The sequence below is a fragment of the Carcharodon carcharias genome, chromosome X (genome assembly GCF_017639515.1).
Source record: "Carcharodon carcharias isolate sCarCar2 chromosome X, sCarCar2.pri, whole genome shotgun sequence".
Classification (NCBI taxonomy): Eukaryota; Metazoa; Chordata; class Chondrichthyes; order Lamniformes; family Lamnidae; genus Carcharodon; species Carcharodon carcharias.
The window spans coordinates 26,981,123-27,000,967 of NC_054507.1; the positions used below are offsets into that span (position 1 = coordinate 26,981,123).

A 19,845-nucleotide genomic window follows, 5' to 3' on the forward strand; every position below is an offset into this window, starting at 1 on the left:
GCGGCTCGCCTGTATACGCAGCCCAGTGAACGCGGCTCGCCTGTACACACAGCCCAGTGAACGCGACTCGCCTGTCTACGCAGCCCAGTGAGCGCAACTCGCCTGTCTACGCAGCCCAGTGAACGCGGCTCGCCTGTACACACAGCCCAGTGAACGCGGCTCGCCTGTACACACAGCCCAGTGAACGCGGCTCGCCTGTACACACAGCCCAGTGAACGCGGCTCGCCTGTACACACAGCCCAGTGAACGCGGCTCGCCTGTACACACAGCCCAGTGAACGCGGCTCGCCTGTACACACAGCCCAGTGAACGCGGCTCGCCTGTACACACAGCCCAGTGAACGAGGCTCGCCTGTACACACAGCCCAGTGAACGCGGCTCGCCTGTACACACAGCCCAGAAACGCGACTCGCCTGTACACACAGCCCAGTGAACGCGACTCGCCTGTACACGCAGCCCAGTGAACGCGACTCGCCTGTCTACACAGCCCAGTGAACGCAACTCGCCTGTACACGCAGCCCAGTGAACGCAACTCGCCTGTCGACGCAGCCCAGTGAACGCAGCTCGCCTGTCTACGCAGCCCAGTGAACGCAGCTCGCCTGTCTACGCAGCCCAGTGAACGCAACTCGCCTGTACACGCAGCCCAGTGAACGCGACTCGCCTGTACACGCAGCCCAGTGAACGCGGCTCGCCTGTCTACGCAGCCCAGTGAACGCAGCTCGCCTGTATACGCAGCCCAGTGAACGTGGCTCGCCTGTATACGCAGCCCAGTGAACGCAACTCGCCTGTCTACGCAGCCCAGTGAACGCAGCTCGCCTGTCTACGCAGCCCAGTGAACGCAGCTCGCCTGTCTACGCAGCCCAGTGAACGCAACTCGCCTGTACACACAGCCCAGTGAACGCAGCTCGCCTGTCTACGCAGCCCAGTGAACGCAGCTCGCCTGTCTACGCAGCCCAGTGAACGCGGCTCGCCTGTATACGCAGCCCAGTGAACGCGGCTCGCCTGTCTACGCAGCCCAGTGAACGCAGCTCGCCTGTATACGCAGCCCAGTGAACGCGGCTCGCCTGTATACGCAGCCCAGTGAACGCAACTCGCCTGTATACGCAGCCCAGTGAACGCAGCTCGCCTGTATACGCAGCCCAGTGAACGCGGCTCGCCTGTATACGCAGCCCAGTGAACGCAACTCGCCTGTCTACGCAGCCCAGTGAACGCAACCCGCCTGTACACACAGCCCAGTGAACGCAGCTCGCCTGTCTACGCAGCCCAGTGAACGCAACTCGCCTGTCTACGCAGCCCAGTGAACGCAACTCGCCTGTCTACGCAGCCCAGTGAACGCAACTCGCCTGTATACGCAGCCCAGTGAACGCGTCTCACCTGTATACGCAGCCCAGTGAACGCAACTCGCCTGTATACGCAGCCCAGTGAACACGGCTCGCCTGTACACACAGCCCAGAGAACGCGGCTCGCCTGTACACACAGCCCAGTGAACGCAACTCGCCTGTCTACGCAGCCCAGTGAACACGACTCGCCTGTCTACGCAGCCCAGTGAACGCAACTCGCCTGTATACGCAGCCCAGTGAACGCGGCTCACCTGTATACGCAGCCCAGTGAACGCAACTCGCCTGTATACGCAGCCCAGTGAACGCGGCTCGCCTGTATACGCAGCCCAGTGAACGCAACTCGCCTGCCTACGCAGCCCAGTGAACGCAACCCGCCTGTACACACAGCCCAGTGAACGCAGCTCGCCTGTGTACGCAGCCCAGTGAACGCAGCTCGCCTGTCTACGCAGCCCAGTGAACGCAGCTCGCCTGTCTACGCAGCCCAGTGAACGCAGCTCGCCTGTCTACGCAGCCCAGTGAACGCAACTCGCCTGTCTACGCAGCCCAGTGAACGCAACTCGCCTGTACACGCAGCCCAGTGAACGCAACTCGCCTGTACACGCAGCCCAGTGAACGCAACTCGCCTGTACACACAGCCCAGTGAACGCGACTCGCCTGTCTACGCAGCCCAGTGAATGCAACTTGCCTGTCTACGCAGCCCAGTGAACGCGGCTCGCCTGCCTACGCAGCCCAGTGAACGCAACTCGCCTGTCTACGCAGCCCAGTGAACGCGACTCGCCTGTCTACGCAGCCCAGTGAACGCGGCTCACCTGTATATGCAGCCCAGTGAACACGGCTCACCTGTATACGCAGCCTAGTGAACGCAACTTGCCTGTATACGCAGCCCAATGAACGCGGCTCGCCTGTATACGCAGCCCAGTGAACACAACTCGCCTGTCTACGCAGCCCAGTGAACGCAACTCGCCTGTCTACGCAGCCCAGTGAACGCAACCCGCCTGTACACACAGCCCAGTGAACGCAGCTCGCCTGTCTACGCAGCCCAGTGAACGCAGCTCGCCTGTCTACGCAGCCCAGTGAACGCAGCTCGCCTGTCTACGCAGCCCAGTGAACGCAACTCGCCTGTACACGCAGCCCAGTGAACGCAACTCGCCTGTATACGCAGCCCAGTGAACGCGGCTCACCTGTATACGCAGCCCAGTGAACGCAACTCGCCTGTATACGCAGCCCAGTGAACGCAACTCGCCTGTATACGCAGCCCAGTGAACGCAACTCGCCTGTCTACGCAGCCCAGTGAACGCAACTCGCCTGTCTACGCAGCCCAGTGAACGCAACCCGCCTGTACACACAGCCCAGTGAACGCAGCTCACCTGTCTACGCAGCCCAGTGAACGCAACTCACCTGTCTACGCAGCCCAGTGAACGCAACTCGCCTGTCTACACAGCCCAGTGAACGCAACTCGCCTGTCTACGCAGCCCAGTGAACACAGCTCGCCTGTCTACGCAGCCCAGTGAACGCAGCTCGCCTGTCTACGCAGCCCAGTGAATGCAACTCGCCTGTCTACGCAGCCCAGTGAACGCAACTTGCCTGTACACGCAGCCCAGTGAACGCGACTCGCCTGTCTACGCAGCCCAGTGAACGCAACTCGCCTGTCTACGCAGCCCAGTGAACGCAACTCGCCTGTCTACGCAGCCCAGTGAACGCAACTCGCCTGTACACGCAGCCCAGTGAACGCAACTCGCCTGTACACGCAGCCCAGTGAACGCAACTCGCCTGTACACGCAGCCCAGTGAACGCAACTCGCCTGTACACGCAGCCCAGTGAACGCAACTCGCCTGTATACGCAGCCCAGTGAACGCGGCTCACCTGTATACGCAGCCCAGTGAACGCAACTCACCTGTATACACAGCCCAGTGAACGCGACTCGCCTGTCTACGCAGCCCAGTGAACGCGACTCGCCTGTACACACAGCCCAGTGAACACGACTCGCCAGTACACACAGCCCAGTGAACACGACTCGCCTGTACACGCAGCCCAGTGAACGCAACTCGCCTGTCTACGCAGCCCAGTGAACACAACTCGCCTGTACACACAGCCCAGTGAACACAATTCGCCTGTCTACGCAGCCCAGTGAACGCGGCTCGCCTGTCTACGCAGCCCAGTGAACGCGGCTCGCCTGTCTACGCAGCCCAGTGAACGCAACTCACCTGTCTACGCAGCCCAGTGAACGCAACTCACCTGTCTATGCAGCCCAGTGAACGCAACTCACCTGTCTACGCAGCCCAGTGAACGCGGCTCGCCTGTCGACGCAGCCCAGTGAACGCGGCTCGCCTGTACACACAGCCCAGTGAACGCGACTCGCCTGTCTACGCAGCCCAGTGAACGCGGCTCGCCTGTACACACAGCCCAGTGAACGCGACTCGCCTGTCTACGCAGCCCAGTGAACGCAACTCGCCTGTCTACGCAGCCCAGTGAACGCAACTCGCCTGTCTACGCAGCCCAGTGAACGCGGCTCGCCTGTACACACAGCCCAGTGAACGCGACTCGCCCGTCTACGCAGCCCAGTGAACGCAACTCGCCTGTCTACGCAGCCCAGTGAACGCAACTCGCCTGTCTACGCAGCCCAGTGAACGCGGCTCGCCTGTATACGCAGCCCAGTGAACGCGGCTCGCCTGTACACACAGCCCAGTGAACGCGACTCGCCTGTCTACGCAGCCCAGTGAACGCAACTCGCCTGTCTACGCAGCCCAGTGAACGCGGCTCGCCTGTACACACAGCCCAGTGAACGCGACTCGCCTGTCTACGCAGCCCAGTGAACGCAACTCGCCTGTCTACGCAGCCCAGTGAACGCAACTCGCCTGTCTACGCAGCCCAGTGAACGCAACTCGCCTGTCTACGCAGCCCAGTGAACGCAACTCGCCTGTCTACGCAGCCCAGTGAACGCGGCTCGCCTGTACACGCAGCCCAGTGAACGCGGCTCGCCTGTACACACAGCCCAGTGAACGCGGCTCGCCTGTACACACAGCCCAGTGAACGCGGCTCGCCTGTACACACAGCCCAGTGAACGCGGCTCGCCTGTACACACAGCCCAGTGAACGCGGCTCGCCTGTACACACAGCCCAGTGAACGCGGCTCGCCTGTACACACAGCCCAGTGAACGCGGCTCGCCTGTACACACAGCCCAGTGAACGCGGCTCGCCTGTACACACAGCCCAGAAATGCGACTCGCCTGTACACACAGCCCAGTGAACGCGACTCGCCTGTACACGCAGCCCAGTGAACGCGACTCGCCTGTCTACACAGCCCAGTGAACGCAACTCGCCTGTACACGCAGCCCAGTGAACGCAACTCGCCTGTCGACGCAGCCCAGTGAACGCAGCTCGCCTGTCTACGCAGCCCAGTGAACGCAGCTCGCCTGTCTACGCAGCCCAATGAACGCAACTCGCCTGTACACGCAGCCCAGTGAACGCGACTCGCCTGTATACGCAGCCCAGTGAACGCGGCTCGCCTGTCTACGCAGCCCAGTGAACGCAGCTCGCCTGTATACGCAGCCCAGTGAACGTGGCTCGCCTGTATACGCAGCCCAGTGAACGCAACTCGCCTGTCTACGCAGCCCAGTGAACGCAGCTCGCCTGTCTACGCAGCCCAGTGAACGCAGCTCGCCTGTCTACGCAGCCCAGTGAACGCAACTCGCCTGTACACACAGCCCAGTGAACGCAGCTCGCCTGTCTACGCAGCCCAGTGAACGCAGCTCACCTGTCTACGCAGCCCAGTGAACGCGGCTCGCCTGTATACGCAGCCCAGTGAACACGACTCGCCAGTACACACAGCCCAGTGAACACGACTCGCCTGTACACGCAGCCCAGTGAACGCAACTCGCCTGTCTACGCAGCCCAGTGAACACAACTCGCCTGTACACACAGCCCAGTGAACACAATTCGCCTGTCTACGCAGCCCAGTGAACGCGGCTCGCCTGTCTACGCAGCCCAGTGAACGCGGCTCGCCTGTCTACGCAGCCCAGTGAACGCAACTCACCTGTCTACGCAGCCCAGTGAACGCAACTCACCTGTCTATGCAGCCCAGTGAACGCAACTCACCTGTCTACGCAGCCCAGTGAACGCGGCTCGCCTGTCGACGCAGCCCAGTGAACGCGGCTCGCCTGTACACACAGCCCAGTGAACGCGACTCGCCTGTCTACGCAGCCCAGTGAACGCGGCTCGCCTGTACACACAGCCCAGTGAACGCGACTCGCCTGTCTACGCAGCCCAGTGAACGCAACTCGCCTGTCTACGCAGCCCAGTGAACGCAACTCGCCTGTCTACGCAGCCCAGTGAACGCGGCTCGCCTGTACACACAGCCCAGTGAACGCGACTCGCCCGTCTACGCAGCCCAGTGAACGCAACTCGCCTGTCTACGCAGCCCAGTGAACGCAACTCGCCTGTCTACGCAGCCCAGTGAACGCGGCTCGCCTGTATACGCAGCCCAGTGAACGCGGCTCGCCTGTACACACAGCCCAGTGAACGCGACTCGCCTGTCTACGCAGCCCAGTGAACGCAACTCGCCTGTCTACGCAGCCCAGTGAACGCGGCTCGCCTGTACACACAGCCCAGTGAACGCGACTCGCCTGTCTACGCAGCCCAGTGAACGCAACTCGCCTGTCTACGCAGCCCAGTGAACGCAACTCGCCTGTCTACGCAGCCCAGTGAACGCAACTCGCCTGTCTACGCAGCCCAGTGAACGCAACTCGCCTGTCTACGCAGCCCAGTGAACGCGGCTCGCCTGTACACGCAGCCCAGTGAACGCGGCTCGCCTGTACACACAGCCCAGTGAACGCGGCTCGCCTGTACACACAGCCCAGTGAACGCGGCTCGCCTGTACACACAGCCCAGTGAACGCGGCTCGCCTGTACACACAGCCCAGTGAACGCGGCTCGCCTGTACACACAGCCCAGTGAACGCGGCTCGCCTGTACACACAGCCCAGTGAACGCGGCTCGCCTGTACACACAGCCCAGTGAACGCGGCTCGCCTGTACACACAGCCCAGAAATGCGACTCGCCTGTACACACAGCCCAGTGAACGCGACTCGCCTGTACACGCAGCCCAGTGAACGCGACTCGCCTGTCTACACAGCCCAGTGAACGCAACTCGCCTGTACACGCAGCCCAGTGAACGCAACTCGCCTGTCGACGCAGCCCAGTGAACGCAGCTCGCCTGTCTACGCAGCCCAGTGAACGCAGCTCGCCTGTCTACGCAGCCCAGTGAACGCAACTCGCCTGTACACGCAGCCCAGTGAACGCGACTCGCCTGTATACGCAGCCCAGTGAACGCGGCTCGCCTGTCTACGCAGCCCAGTGAACGCAGCTCGCCTGTATACGCAGCCCAGTGAACGCGGCTCGCCTGTATACGCAGCCCAGTGAACGCAACTCGCCTGTCTACGCAGCCCAGTGAACGCAGCTCGCCTGTCTACGCAGCCCAGTGAACGCAGCTCGCCTGTCTACGCAGCCCAGTGAACGCAACTCGCCTGTACACACAGCCCAGTGAACGCAGCTCGCCTGTCTACGCAGCCCAGTGAACGCAGCTCACCTGTCTACGCAGCCCAGTGAACGCGGCTCGCCTGTATACGCAGCCCAGTGAACGCAGCTCGCCTGTATACGCAGCCCAGTGAACGCGGCTCGCCTGTATACGCAGCCCAGTGAACGCAACTCGCCTGTATACGCAGCCCAGTGAACGCAGCTCGCCTGTATACGCAGCCCAGTGAACGCGGCTCGCCTGTATACGCAGCCCAGTGAACGCAACTCGCCTGTCTACGCAGCCCAGTGAACGCAACCCGCCTGTACACACAGCCCAGTGAACGCAGCTCGCCTGTCTACGCAGCCCAGTGAACGCAACTCGCCTGTCTACGCAGCCCAGTGAACGCAACTCGCCTGTCTACGCAGCCCAGTGAACGCAACTCGCCTGTATACGCAGCCCAGTGAACGCGTCTCACCTGTATACGCAGCCCAGTGAACGCAACTCGCCTGTATACGCAGCCCAGTGAACACGGCTCGCCTGTACACACAGCCCAGAGAACGCGGCTCGCCTGTACACACAGCCCAGTGAACGCAACTCGCCTTTCTACGCAGCCCAGTGAACACAACTCGCCTGTCTACGCAGCCCAGTGAACGCAACTCGCCTGTATACGCAGCCCAGTGAACGCGGCTCACCTGTATACGCAGCCCAGTGAACGCAACTCGCCTGTATACGCAGCCCAGTGAACGCGGCTCGCCTGTATACGCAGCCCAGTGAACGCAACTCGCCTGCCTACGCAGCCCAGTGAACGCAACCCGCCTGTACACACAGCCCAGTGAACGCAGCTTGCCTGTGTACGCAGCCCAGTGAACGCAGCTCGCCTGTCTACGCAGCCCAGTGAACGCAGCTCGCCTGTCTACGCAGCCCAGTGAACGCAGCTCGCCTGTCTACGCAGCCCAGTGAACGCAGCTCGCCTGTCTACGCAGCCCAGTGAACGCAGCTCGCCTGTCTACGCAGCCCAGTGAACGCAACTCGCCTGTCTACGCAGCCCAGTGAACGCAACTCGCCTGTCTACGCAGCCCAGTGAACGCAACTCGCCTGTACACGCAGCCCAGTGAACGCAACTCGCCTGTACACGCAGCCCAGTGAACGCAACTCGCCTGTACACACAGCCCAGTGAACGCGACTCGCCTGTCTACGCAGCCCAGTGAATGCAACTTGCCTGTCTACGCAGCCCAGTGAACGCGGCTCGCCTGCCTACGCAGCCCAGTGAACGCAACTCGCCTGTCTACGCAGCCCAGTGAACGCGACTCGCCTGTCTACGCAGCCCAGTGAACGCGGCTCACCTGTATATGCAGCCCAGTGAACACGGCTCACCTGTATACGCAGCCTAGTGAACGCAACTTGCCTGTATACGCAGCCCAATGAACGCGGCTCGCCTGTATACGCAGCCCAGTGAACACAACTCGCCTGTCTACGCAGCCCAGTGAACGCAACTCGCCTGTCTACGCAGCCCAGTGAACGCAACCCGCCTGTACACACAGCCCAGTGAACGCAGCTCGCCTGTCTACGCAGCCCAGTGAACGCAGCTCGCCTGTCTACGCAGCCCAGTGAACGCAGCTCGCCTGTCTACGCAGCCCAGTGAACGCAACTCGCCTGTACACGCAGCCCAGTGAACGCAACTCGCCTGTATACGCAGCCCAGTGAACGCGGCTCACCTGTATACGCAGCCCAGTGAACGCAACTCGCCTGTATACGCAGCCCAGTGAACGCAACTCGCCTGTATACGCAGCCCAGTGAACGCAACTCGCCTGTCTACGCAGCCCAGTGAACGCAACTCGCCTGTCTACGCAGCCCAGTGAACGCAACCCGCCTGTACACACAGCCCAGTGAACGCAGCTCACCTGTCTACGCAGCCCAGTGAACGCAACTCACCTGTCTACGCAGCCCAGTGAACGCAACTCGCCTGTCTACGCAGCCCAGTGAACGCAACTCGCCTGTCTACGCAGCCCAGTGAACACAGCTCGCCTGTCTACGCAGCCCAGTGAACGCAGCTCGCCTGTCTACGCAGCCCAGTGAATGCAACTCGCCTGTCTACGCAGCCCAGTGAACGCAACTTGCCTGTACACGCAGCCCAGTGAACGCGACTCGCCTGTCTACGCAGCCCAGTGAACGCAACTCGCCTGTCTACGCAGACCAGTGAACGCAACTCACCTGTCTACGCAGCCCAGTGAACGCAACTCGCCTGTCTACGCAGCCCAGTGAACGCAACTCGCCTGTACACGCAGCCCAGTGAACGCAACTCGCCTGTACACGCAGCCCAGTGAACGCAACTCGCCTGTACACGCAGCCCAGTGAACGCAACTCGCCTGTATACGCAGCCCAGTGAACGCGGCTCACCTGTATACGCAGCCCAGTGAACGCAACTCACCTGTATACACAGCCCAGTGAACGCAACTCGCCTGTCTACGCAGCCCAGTGAAGGCGGCTCGCCTGTCTACGCAGCCCAGTGAACGCAACTCGCCTGTCTACGCAGCCCAGTGAACGCGGCTCGCCTGTCTACGCAGCCCAGTGAACGCAACTCGCCTGTTTACGCAGCCCAGTGAACGCAACTCGCCTGTCTACGCAGCCCAGTGAACACGACTCGCCTGTACACACAGCCCAGTGAACGCAACTCGCCTGTCTACGCAGCCCAGTGAATGCAACTCGCCTGTCTACGCAGCCCAGTGAACGCAACTCGCCTGTCTAAGCAGCCCAGTGAACGCAGCTCGCCTGTCTACGCAGCCCAGTGAACGCGACTCGCCTGTCTACGCAGCCCAGTGAACGCGACTCGCCTGTCTACGCAGCCCAGTGAACGCGACTCGCCTGTCTACGCAGCCCAGTGAACGCAACTCACCTGTCTACGCAGCCCAGTGAACGCAACTCACCTGTCTACGCAGCCCAGTGAACGCAACTCGCCTGTACACGCAGCCCAGTGAACGCAACTCGCCTGTACACGCAGCCCAGTGAACGCAACTCGCCTGTATACGCAGCCCAGTGAACGCGGCTCACCTGTATACGCAGCCCAGTGAACGCAACTCGCCTGTATACGCAGCCCAGTGAACGCGGCTCGCCTGTATACGCAGCCCAGTGAACGCAACTCGCCTGTCTACGCAGCCCAGTGAACGCAACTCGCCTGTCTACGCAGCCCAGTGAACGCAACCCGCCTGTACACACAGCCCAGTGAACGCAGCTCGCCTGTCTACGCAGCCCAGTGAACGCAGCTCGCCTGTCTACGCAGCCCAGTGAACGCAGCTCGCCTGTCTACGCAGCCCAGTGAACGCAGCTCGCCTGTCTACGCAGCCCAGTGAACGCAACTCACCTGTCTACGCAGCCCAGTGAACGCAACTCGCCTGTCTACGCAGCCCAGTGAACGCAGCTCGCCTGTCTACGCAGCCCAGTGAACGCAACTCACCTGTCTACGCAGCCCAGTGAACGCAACTCGCCTGTCTACGCAGCCCAGTGAACGCAGCTCGCCTGTCTACGCAGCCCAGTGAACGCAGCTCGCCTGTCTACGCAGCCCAGTGAACGCAACTCGCCTGTCTACGCAGCCCAGTGAACGCAACTCGCCTGTCTACGCAGCCCAGTGAACACAGCTCGCCTGTCTACGCAGCCCAGTGAACGCAGCTCGCCTGTCTACGCAGCCCAGTGAACGCAACTCGCCTGTCTACGCAGCCCAGTGAACGCAACTCGCCTGTCTACGCAGCCCAGTGAACGCGGCTCGCCTGTCTACGCAGCCCAGTGAACGCAACTTGCCTGTCTACGCAGCCCAGTGAACGCAACTCGCCTGTCTACGCAGCCCAGTGAACGCAACTCGCCTGTCTACGCAGCCCAGTGAACGCAACTCGCCTGTCTACGCAGCCCAGTGAAGGTGGCTCGCCTGTCTACGCAGCCCAGTGAACGCAACTCGCCTGTCTACGCAGCTCAGTGAACACGGCTCGCCTGTCTACGCAGCCCAGTGAACGCAACTCGCCTGTCTACGCAGCCCAGTGAACGCAATTCGCCTGTCTACGCAGCCCAGTGAACACGACTCGCCTGTACACACAGCCCAGTGAACGCAACTCGCCTGTCTACGCAGCCCAGTGAATGCAACTCGCCTGTCTACGCAGCGCAGTGAACGCAACTCGCCTGTCTACGCAGCCCAGTGAATGCAGCTCGCCTGTCTACGCAGCCCAGTGAACACGACTCGCCTGTCTACGCAGCCCAGTGAACGTGACTCGCCTGTCTACGCAGCCCAGTGAACGCAGCTCGCCTGTCTACGCAGCCCAGTGAACGCAGCTCGCCTGTCTACGCAGCCCAGTGAACGCAGCTCGCCTGTCTACGCAGCCCAGTGAACACAGCTCGCCTGTCTACGCAGCCCAGTGAACACGACTCGCCTGTCTACGCAGCCCAGTGAACGCGACTCGCCTGTCTACGCAGCCCAGTGAACGCAGCTCGCCTGTCTACGCAGCCCAGTGAACGCAGCTCGCCTGTATACGCAGCCCAGTGAACGCGACTTGCCTGTACACGCGGCCCAGTGAACGCGACTCGCCTGTACACACAGCCCAGTGAACGCAACTCGCCTGTCTATGCAGCCCAGTGAACACGACTTGCCTGTATACGCTGCCCAGTGAACACAACTTGCCTGTATACGCAGCCCAGTGAACACAACTTGCCTGTATACGCAGCCCAGTGAACACAACTTGCCTGTATACGCAGCCCAGTGAATGGGCTGACGTTCCTTCTTGTCACAGGCACCGACAGCAGCTCCTTTATTCAACAGCAAATGAACCATCTGATGAAAAACAGCAGAGAAGAAGGAAGACTCAGCCAGCACCAGTATCAGCCGCATTGATGAACATTTTACTTCAAAATATTTAACCTTTTACCACCACCCCTCACCCCCGCCCCCTTCTCCAAGGGCACAAGCATCCTCACGAGAAGACAATCACCCAGCTAACACTGAGGACAGAGCAGATTATGGACCTGTCCAAAGCACTCAACACATTATAAGCTGTGCCTTTGAGTATGATGTCCAGACATCTTCGAAGGTAGCAGAACATTCTGAGAGAGTAGCTGGCAAAGCAAATAGTATCTCGAGGTTCATAAACGGAAGTCTCGAGTACAAAAAAGCAGGGAACCTGTCAACATTTAGAAATTTCTGGCTAGGCTACAACTAGAGGCTGTGTCCAGTTCTGGTCACCACCACGCTCCAGGATGGGTGTGAGGGCCCTCGAGAGGCTGCGGAGGGAGGTTTACCAGAACAGTACGAGGGATCGATGGTTGGGGGTGGGGGGGGGGCGCGGTTTAGCTCCGAGGTGGGGGTTGGAGAAGCTGGGGGCCGTTCCCCTTGGAGCGAAGGGGATAGAGGGGAGATCGGATAGAGAGGGGGGGGTACAAGATGGTGACCGGTTCGGATAAGGTGGACAAAGTAAAGCTGTTCCCCTTAGCTGATGAGACAGGGAGTGTGGGTGGGGGCTGTGGGGTGGAGACACAGATTTGGGTTTTGGCAAGAGATGCAGGGGAAGAACTTAGGGGTGGCCTTTCTCAGACAGTGGTGAGGAGAACTTATTTCCCTGAGCATTGTGCGACTTTGGAACTCTCTGCCTCAGAAAGCGGTGGAGACGGGATCATTGAATATTTTTTTTAAGGCCGAGGTAGGTAGGTTCCTGTTAGGTGAGAGAATCAGAGGTTATTGGGGGTAGGTGGGAATGTGGAATTAGAAACTCAAACAGAGCTGCCATGACCTGATTAAATGGCAGAGCTGGCTCGAGGGGCTGAATGGCCTCCTCCTGTCCCTGTTTAATACCAACGTTAGAACAAGGAGCAGGAGTAGGCCATTCAGCCCCTCAAGCCTGCTCCACCATTTAATAAGGTCATGGCTGATCTGACAGTAACTTAAAATCTGCATCCCATTTGCCCCCGATAACCCATCACCCCCTTGCTCACCAAGAATGGGGGAGGCAGTGGCGTAGTAATATCGTCACTGGGCTAGGAATCCCGAGACCCAGGGTAACCCTCCAGGGACATGGGTTCAAATCTCACCACGGCACATGGTGGAATTTGAATCCAATAAAAAACTGGAATTAAAACTCTGACGGTGACCAGGAAACCATTGTCGATTGTTGTAAAAACTCATCTGGTTCACTAACGTCCCCTTTAGGGGAGGGAAATCTGCCGTTCTTACCCCAGTCTGGCCCTACACGTGACTCCAGACCCACAGCTATGTGGTTCACTCTTCAATGCCCTCTGAACAAGGGCAATTAGGGATGGGCAATAAATGCTGACTGAACCAGCGACTCCCACATCCCATGAATGAATTTTTAAAAACCTATCCACCTTGGCCTTAAAAACATTCAAAGACTCTGCTTCCACCAGAGACTCGCCCCCCTCAGAGAGAAAACATTTCTCCTCATCTCTGTCTTAAATGGGCAACCCCTTATTTTTAAACAGTGACCACCCACCCCCGTTCTAGATTCTCCCACAAGAGGAAACCTCCTCTCCACACCCACCCTGTCGAGACCCCCCTCAGGATCTTATAGGTTTCGATCGAGTCGCCTCTCACTCTTCTAAACTCCAGCGGATACAAGCCCAGCCTGTCCGACCTTTCCTGATGAGACAACCCGCCCATTCCAGGCGTTAGTCTGGTTAAACCTTCTCTGAACGGCTTCCAACGCGTTTACACCCTCCCTTAAATAAGGAGACCAGTGCTGTACACAGTGCTCCAGATGTGGTCTCACCAATGTCCTGTACAAATGAAGCATAACCTCCCAGCTTTTGGAATCCATTCCCCTCACAATAAATGATAACATTCTATTAGCTTCCTAATTACTAACCTTTTGTGACTCATGCACTAGGACACCCAGATCCCTCTGCACCTCAGAGCTCTGCAATCTCACCATTCAGATAACATGCTTCTCTTTTAACATTTTCCCCCATTATACTCCATCTGCCAGATCTTCGCCCACTCTTTAACCTATCTGTATCTTTTTATAACCTCCTTGTGTCCTCCTCACAACTTACTTTCCTACCTACCTTTGTGTCATCAGCAAATAGCCATACTTCGACCCCTTCATCCAAGTCATTTATATTAGTGGTAAACAGTTGGGGTCCCAGCACTGATCACTCCTCACATCCTGCCAACCGGAAAAAGACCCATTTATGCCTACTCTCTGCTTCCCGTTAGCCAGCCAATCTTCTACCCATGCCAATGTGGTACCCCCTACACCATGAGCTTTTATTTTCTGCAATAACCTTTCATGTGGCACTTCATCAAATTTCCTATGCTCCACAGCGAGTGGTAACAACCTGGAACTCGCTCCCCACGAGGAAGCGGAGACGATGAATGATTCCAAAAGGAAATCGGACTCCCGAAGGGAACTCAGAATCTCGAGAGAAACAAACTCTCAGGGTTACGAGGATGGGAGCGGGGGGAATGGGGGCTGAGCGGATTGGTCTACGGAGAGCAGGCACGGACTCGATGGGCTGAATGGCCTCCTTCCTTGCTCTGAGTGACTCTTTTGGTTCCTGTGGTACCGACAATATGTTGCTTGAGCGACTTGCCCCATGAGGAAGCTGCTGGTGAGCAGTGCGGGCATTGGGGGTTAGGACCGTCCAGTAATTCATGTCAGAAGCATGTCAAGACCAAAATTAGCAGCAGGAGGAAAGCTTTGGGGACACAAAGTGTAAGCCTCCACAAGACTAATTTTAAAAAATAATTCACACATTTATATAAAAACCCTGGATTGCCAGCTGGATTAGTGTGTCCAACACTTTAAGATGGAAGAGAAGAGGTACAATCCCCAAGGCAATGCCTCTGTCAATCACCACTTGCCAATCAACTCTCCCTCCTCCCCTTCCTCCTCCTCACGCAGCGTTAGCTGCTGCTCCCTCTGGTCCCTTTGGCAATCTTGCAAGTCTGTCCTGATGAGTGCAAGATGAAAAGCTTTGACAGTTTGTCTCTTTTATTCAGCAATACTCAAGGTTCACTGGAAGGGTCTCAGGGACGGTGATGGCTGCAGGGAGGGGGTGGGGGAAGGTGGGGGGGTGGTCAGGATTGTGGGGACAGACTGGAGAAACTGGCCATCTTCTCCTGTCAGCACAGAAGTCCAAGGAGATTTGAAAGGGGCGTTTAAAAAAGTGAAGAATTTGGGTAGAGTGTTTCCAATGGCTGAAGGGTTGATAACCCAAAGGACAGAGATTACGGTGGACAGTAAAAGGTCCTGAGGCGATGCAAGGAAACCTTTTCTTTTCATACTGAGTATGGTTAGAGTGTTGGAATCAGATCCAATAGCAGCTTTCAAAAGGAAATTGGATAAGTGCTCGAGGAATAGGGGAGTGACGGCTCTCAGAGAGCTAGTGCAGACCTGGATGGGGTGAATGGCACCCCTCGTGTGCTGCGTTGTCCCGTAATTCTACATCACAGATAGATGCGGGAGGAGACAGAGAGGTAGCAGTCATGTCACCGGGTGAGTAACCCAGAGGCCCAGGCGAATGCAGGTTCGAACCTCACCGTGGCAGCTGATGGAATGAATGACTGAACCCAGGATGAAAAGTTAGTCTCTCAGTAACGGTGACTGGGAAAATGCTGGAGCGTCATAAAAACCCCTCCGGCTCACCAAGGAAATCTAGGGAAGGAAATCTGCCCCCCTTACCCGGTCTGGCCTACATGTGACATACCATCACTTCAGACGCTTCATCGTACCAAACCACCATGGAAAGTCTGAGCCAGACAGGCCGCAGCGGTTCAAGGAGGCAGCTCACCGCCACCCTCTACTGGGGCAATTAGGGATGGGGAACAACTTCCAGCCCGGTCAGCGACGCCCACGTCCCACTCCGAGGAACCCAGCAATGCATGCGCATGGGGCAAAGCCGAGCAGGTTAACTTGCCTCCACGTGGCTGCTGTAGGCTGCGTGGTGCAGAGCCGTTCTCCCTGTGCGGTCAGAGACATTCACACTGCTCAGTAGTGGGATCAGGAGCTCCGTGCATTTTGTGGCTTTGTTAGCAGCAGCGACATGGAGCGGCGTCTGCCAGTGCTTGTCCCGGGCATTGACATCAGCAGAATGCTTCAGCAACGTGTTAACGGCTCTCTGTTAAAAACAAACAAGCATCACAAATCGCTTCGCCACTTCATCTCCCTGCTGCTTCTCAGTGAAGTCAAACAAGGGGCCCCGCACTCCCAAACCATCCAAATCTGGAAACAACGGAAGACGTGGGTTTATATCGCGCCCGTTCGCAGCATAAAGAGGCCCCCGAAAGCGCTTCACAGACCGAATAAGGCGCTGCAGTCACCGGTGTAGGAAACGCGACAGCTCCCACAGGCACCAACAACAACATGAGAGCAGCCCAGATACCTGCTGGGCAGGTCAGGGAGGTTCGGTTTTTTTAAGGAGCATCTCACGAAGGAGAGGGGTGCGGCCGAAGAGGTTCAAGGAGGGGATTCCAAAGGGACGTTGAAAATCGGGAATGCAGGGCAGATCGGAATTGGAGGGGCGCGTGGGAACTCAGACCACAGGAGGCTAGAGAGACAGGGATGGGGGGGTGGGGGTGGTGAGGGGCTTCAACACAATGACGTGCGTTTTAAACTCGAGGTGCAGCTGGAGCGGGAACCACGGTGGGTGAGTGGGACTCGACGCGCGCAGCAGTTCCTTACCTCATTGCGGGAAGCTGCAGCTCGATGCAATGGGGTCAGCCAGGTGTTGTCCTTGGCGTTCACATTAGCACCTGTGCACAGAACAGAGAGAGTGAGAGGCAGATTGGGCAGGGCCAACAAGTAAAGTCCACCACTGCTTCAGTCAGCAAACAAAATGGTAGCGGGCAATGCCAAGCACAGAGTGGGGCTCGCTCCTTAGCTGTTCGGTGGGTGTGTGTTTAAGTAAGGCAGTGAATGCTAGTGCCCATTTCAACGGGGACGTCAATCAATTCAGGGTAAAGATCTCACCAACGACAGCAGAGAAAACCTTCCAGCTCACTGCTCTGTGCCCCAGATTGCCTTGAGCAGCCGTGTGCACTGTGGCTGCCTATTCACTGGGATACTGGACTATACAGTGGCACAGTTCAGGTATAAAATCACATTTAACACAGCTCAACCCACAACCCCACCCCACCACTGCCTATGCACTGGGATACTGGACTATACAGTGGCACAGTTCAGGTATAAAATCACATTTAACACAGCTCAACCCACAACCCCACCCCACCACTGCCTATGCACTGGGATACTGGACTATACAGTGGCACAGTTCAGGTATAAAATCACATTTAACACAGCTCAATCCACAACCCCACCCACCCTCTCCACTATCTACTTTTTTAAAATTCCTTCACTGCATCATTGGCAAGGCCCTACTTGCCCTTGAGGGGCAGTTGAGAGCCGTGTGTGTGTGTGGGGGGGGGGGTGTCTGGAGTCACGTGTAGGGCCAGACTGGGGTAAAGACAGCAGATTTCCCTCCCCTAAAGGGGACGTCAGTGAACCAGACGGGTTTTTAAGACAATCGATGATCGTTGTCACGGTCACCGTGACTGAGACTCGCTCTCGATTCCAGGTTTTATTAACTGAATTTAAATTCCACCAGCAGCCATGGTGAGGTTTGAACCTGTGTCCCCAGAAGCATTACCCTGGGCCTCTGGTCTGCTAGCCCAGTGACGATACTGCTACGCCACCATCTCACCACGTCTCCTCCACACCACACACCCCCCCACCCCCACCCACCACCGACATGCCCACCGCCACCACCCACAATCACCAAAGGACTCCGACAGCCTCCCCCCTCCCCGACTCCATTCACAAGTAGAAAACAGGTCTGAGGGCCCGGGGGAAGCGGTGAAGCAGAGAAACCGGTGGCACAGGGACTCAGAGCAGGCTGGCAGTACACAACCCGGCAGAGCGACCCCACGCTCCTCAGGCAAGCGGCATCTTACCGGACTGAATAAGGACGTCTATTATCTGGACATCACCGAGGTAAGCAGCAGCGTGGAGCGGGGTGCGCTTGTCCTGATCCTGTCGATGGAAAGGTGAAGAGATTTTCATCAGTCACACCCACACCTGCCACAAACCCGGATACACCGCACTCTGAAAGAGACATCAAACAGCAGGAAGTGCTGGAAATACCCAAGTGGGTCTGACAGCGTTCGTGGAGAGAGTGCAGTGGAACAGAAATGAACGTCAGCTCGGTTTCTCTCTCCACACATGCTGCCAGGCACGCTGAGTTTTTCCAGCACTTTCTGGTTTTATTTCCAATTTACAGCAGCTGCAGCATTTTGCTTTTGTTTTGAATCGCTCGTTTAAAGCAGATAAAGGTTGCGATTCTCGACACCCGCTTTTGAAATAAAGGCAAGGTTCCACGGGTTTGGAACAAACAAAAATAAACTTCACTGTACGTGTTGAGAAAGGTAAAACGATTTAGAATATGTACCTCATACTCGAACATTCGGGGGAAGTATGAGGTACATGTGAGTTAACAAGGGAACCGTGGTCAGACACACCACATGACAGATTAAACGACAGATGCTACCAAAGCCGATTCCATGGATTTCTCAACAAACCACCCAGGCGTCAGTCCCACTGAGTCAACCCATCTCACCGAAACTTCGTCTTTCTCACCAGGGTTTCCAAACTCCACCTTTAAAGATCTCGCCGGGGGGTGGGTTCTCTCCAAAACTCACTCCCACTCGGATGGGTTTAACAACGATCCACCTCACAAGGCTTCAATCTCGCCTTCTGAGGTTCCTTCTCCCTGGATTCCCGAGTACACTCAAACACTCAGCACACTTTCAGATCTATGGCCATGCCAAGGAGAACACCACTGCTCCAAAGGCATACCTTTGCCCCTATGGCCCTCTTTACTTAAAATCTGCTCCTCACAGCCCTTACCCTAACTCTAACTCAACTTGACTGGGACCTCTGCCAGTCCCTATCTCTGTGGCACTTGTTGGCTGGCAGATTCCCAAAACTGAATGCCTCGGGAAGAGCTGCTCACTGATCCTCGGACTGATCAGGTGACCTATCAAAACACTCCCAGAGGGTCCCTGCTTTGTTATGAGGCAAGAACCAATGGGACAAGCATTGGAACATCCTTTGCCTTAAACGGCACAATCTCCACAGACAGCTAAATTTAGTGCCCAGAGACACAGCCATAGAACCATAGTAAAGTTAAGGCACAGAAAAAGGCCAGCCTGTTGTGTCTGCACCTACTGAAAAAGAATAAAAAACTAGCTGCCCATTCTAATCCCAGCTCCAGCACCTGGTCTGTAGCCTTGTACGTTACAGCTCTTCAGGTGCAGATCAAGGTGCCTTTTAAATGAGTTGAGGGTTTCTGCCTCCACCACCAAACCAGACAGCGACTACCACACACCAGCGCCCTCTGGGTGAAGAAGTTTTTCCTCATACCCCCTCCAATCCTTCTACCACTCACCTTAAATCTGTGGCCCCTAGTAATTGATCCCTCAGCTAGGGGAAATGGGGCATCCCTGTCTACCCTATCTAGGCCCCTCATAATCTCGTACCCCTCAATCAGGTCACCCCTCAGCCTCCTCTGTTCCAAGGAAAACAACCCCAGCCTATCCAATCTTTCCTCATAGCTGAAATTTTCCAGCCCTGGCAACATTCTTGTAAATCTCCTCTGTGCTCTCTCCAGAGCAATTAATGTCCTTCCTGTAATGTGGCGCCCAGAACTGCACACACAATTCCAGCTGTGGCCTAACCAGCATTTTATACAGTTCCAGCATTACACCCCCTGCTTTTGTATTCAATACCTCGTCCAATAAAGGGTAGCATTCCTTTCTTTACCACGTTCAGGGACCTGTGGACATGCATTCCAAGGTCTCTCACTTCCTCAACCCCTCTCAATATCCTCTCATTTACTGTGTATTCCCTTTGTTTGCCCTCCCCAAATGCATGACCTCACATTTCTCTGGATTGAATTACATCCAACCGCTCAACCAAACCATTGGTCATCATTCTGGAGACAACAGCTATCATTTT

At 57.2% G+C, this 19,845-nt stretch overlaps 1 protein-coding gene across 2 annotated transcripts in view; it reads right to left on the bottom strand.

The window, feature by feature from the left end:
• Positions 1-19,845, bottom strand: part of LOC121273362 (serine/threonine-protein phosphatase 6 regulatory ankyrin repeat subunit C-like) — a 112,654-nt gene that overhangs the window by 41,174 nt on the left and 51,635 nt on the right. For both annotated transcript variants that reach the window (XM_041180541.1, XM_041180542.1), the window contains exons 3-6: positions 17,784-17,862; positions 16,516-16,586; positions 15,752-15,952; positions 11,570-11,657 (exon numbers count right to left, since the gene is read on the bottom strand). In XM_041180541.1, the coding sequence (XP_041036475.1) occupies positions 11,570-11,657; positions 15,752-15,952; positions 16,516-16,586; positions 17,784-17,862 (439 nt within the window). The remainder of the gene's footprint in view (positions 1-11,569; positions 11,658-15,751; positions 15,953-16,515; positions 16,587-17,783; positions 17,863-19,845) is intronic.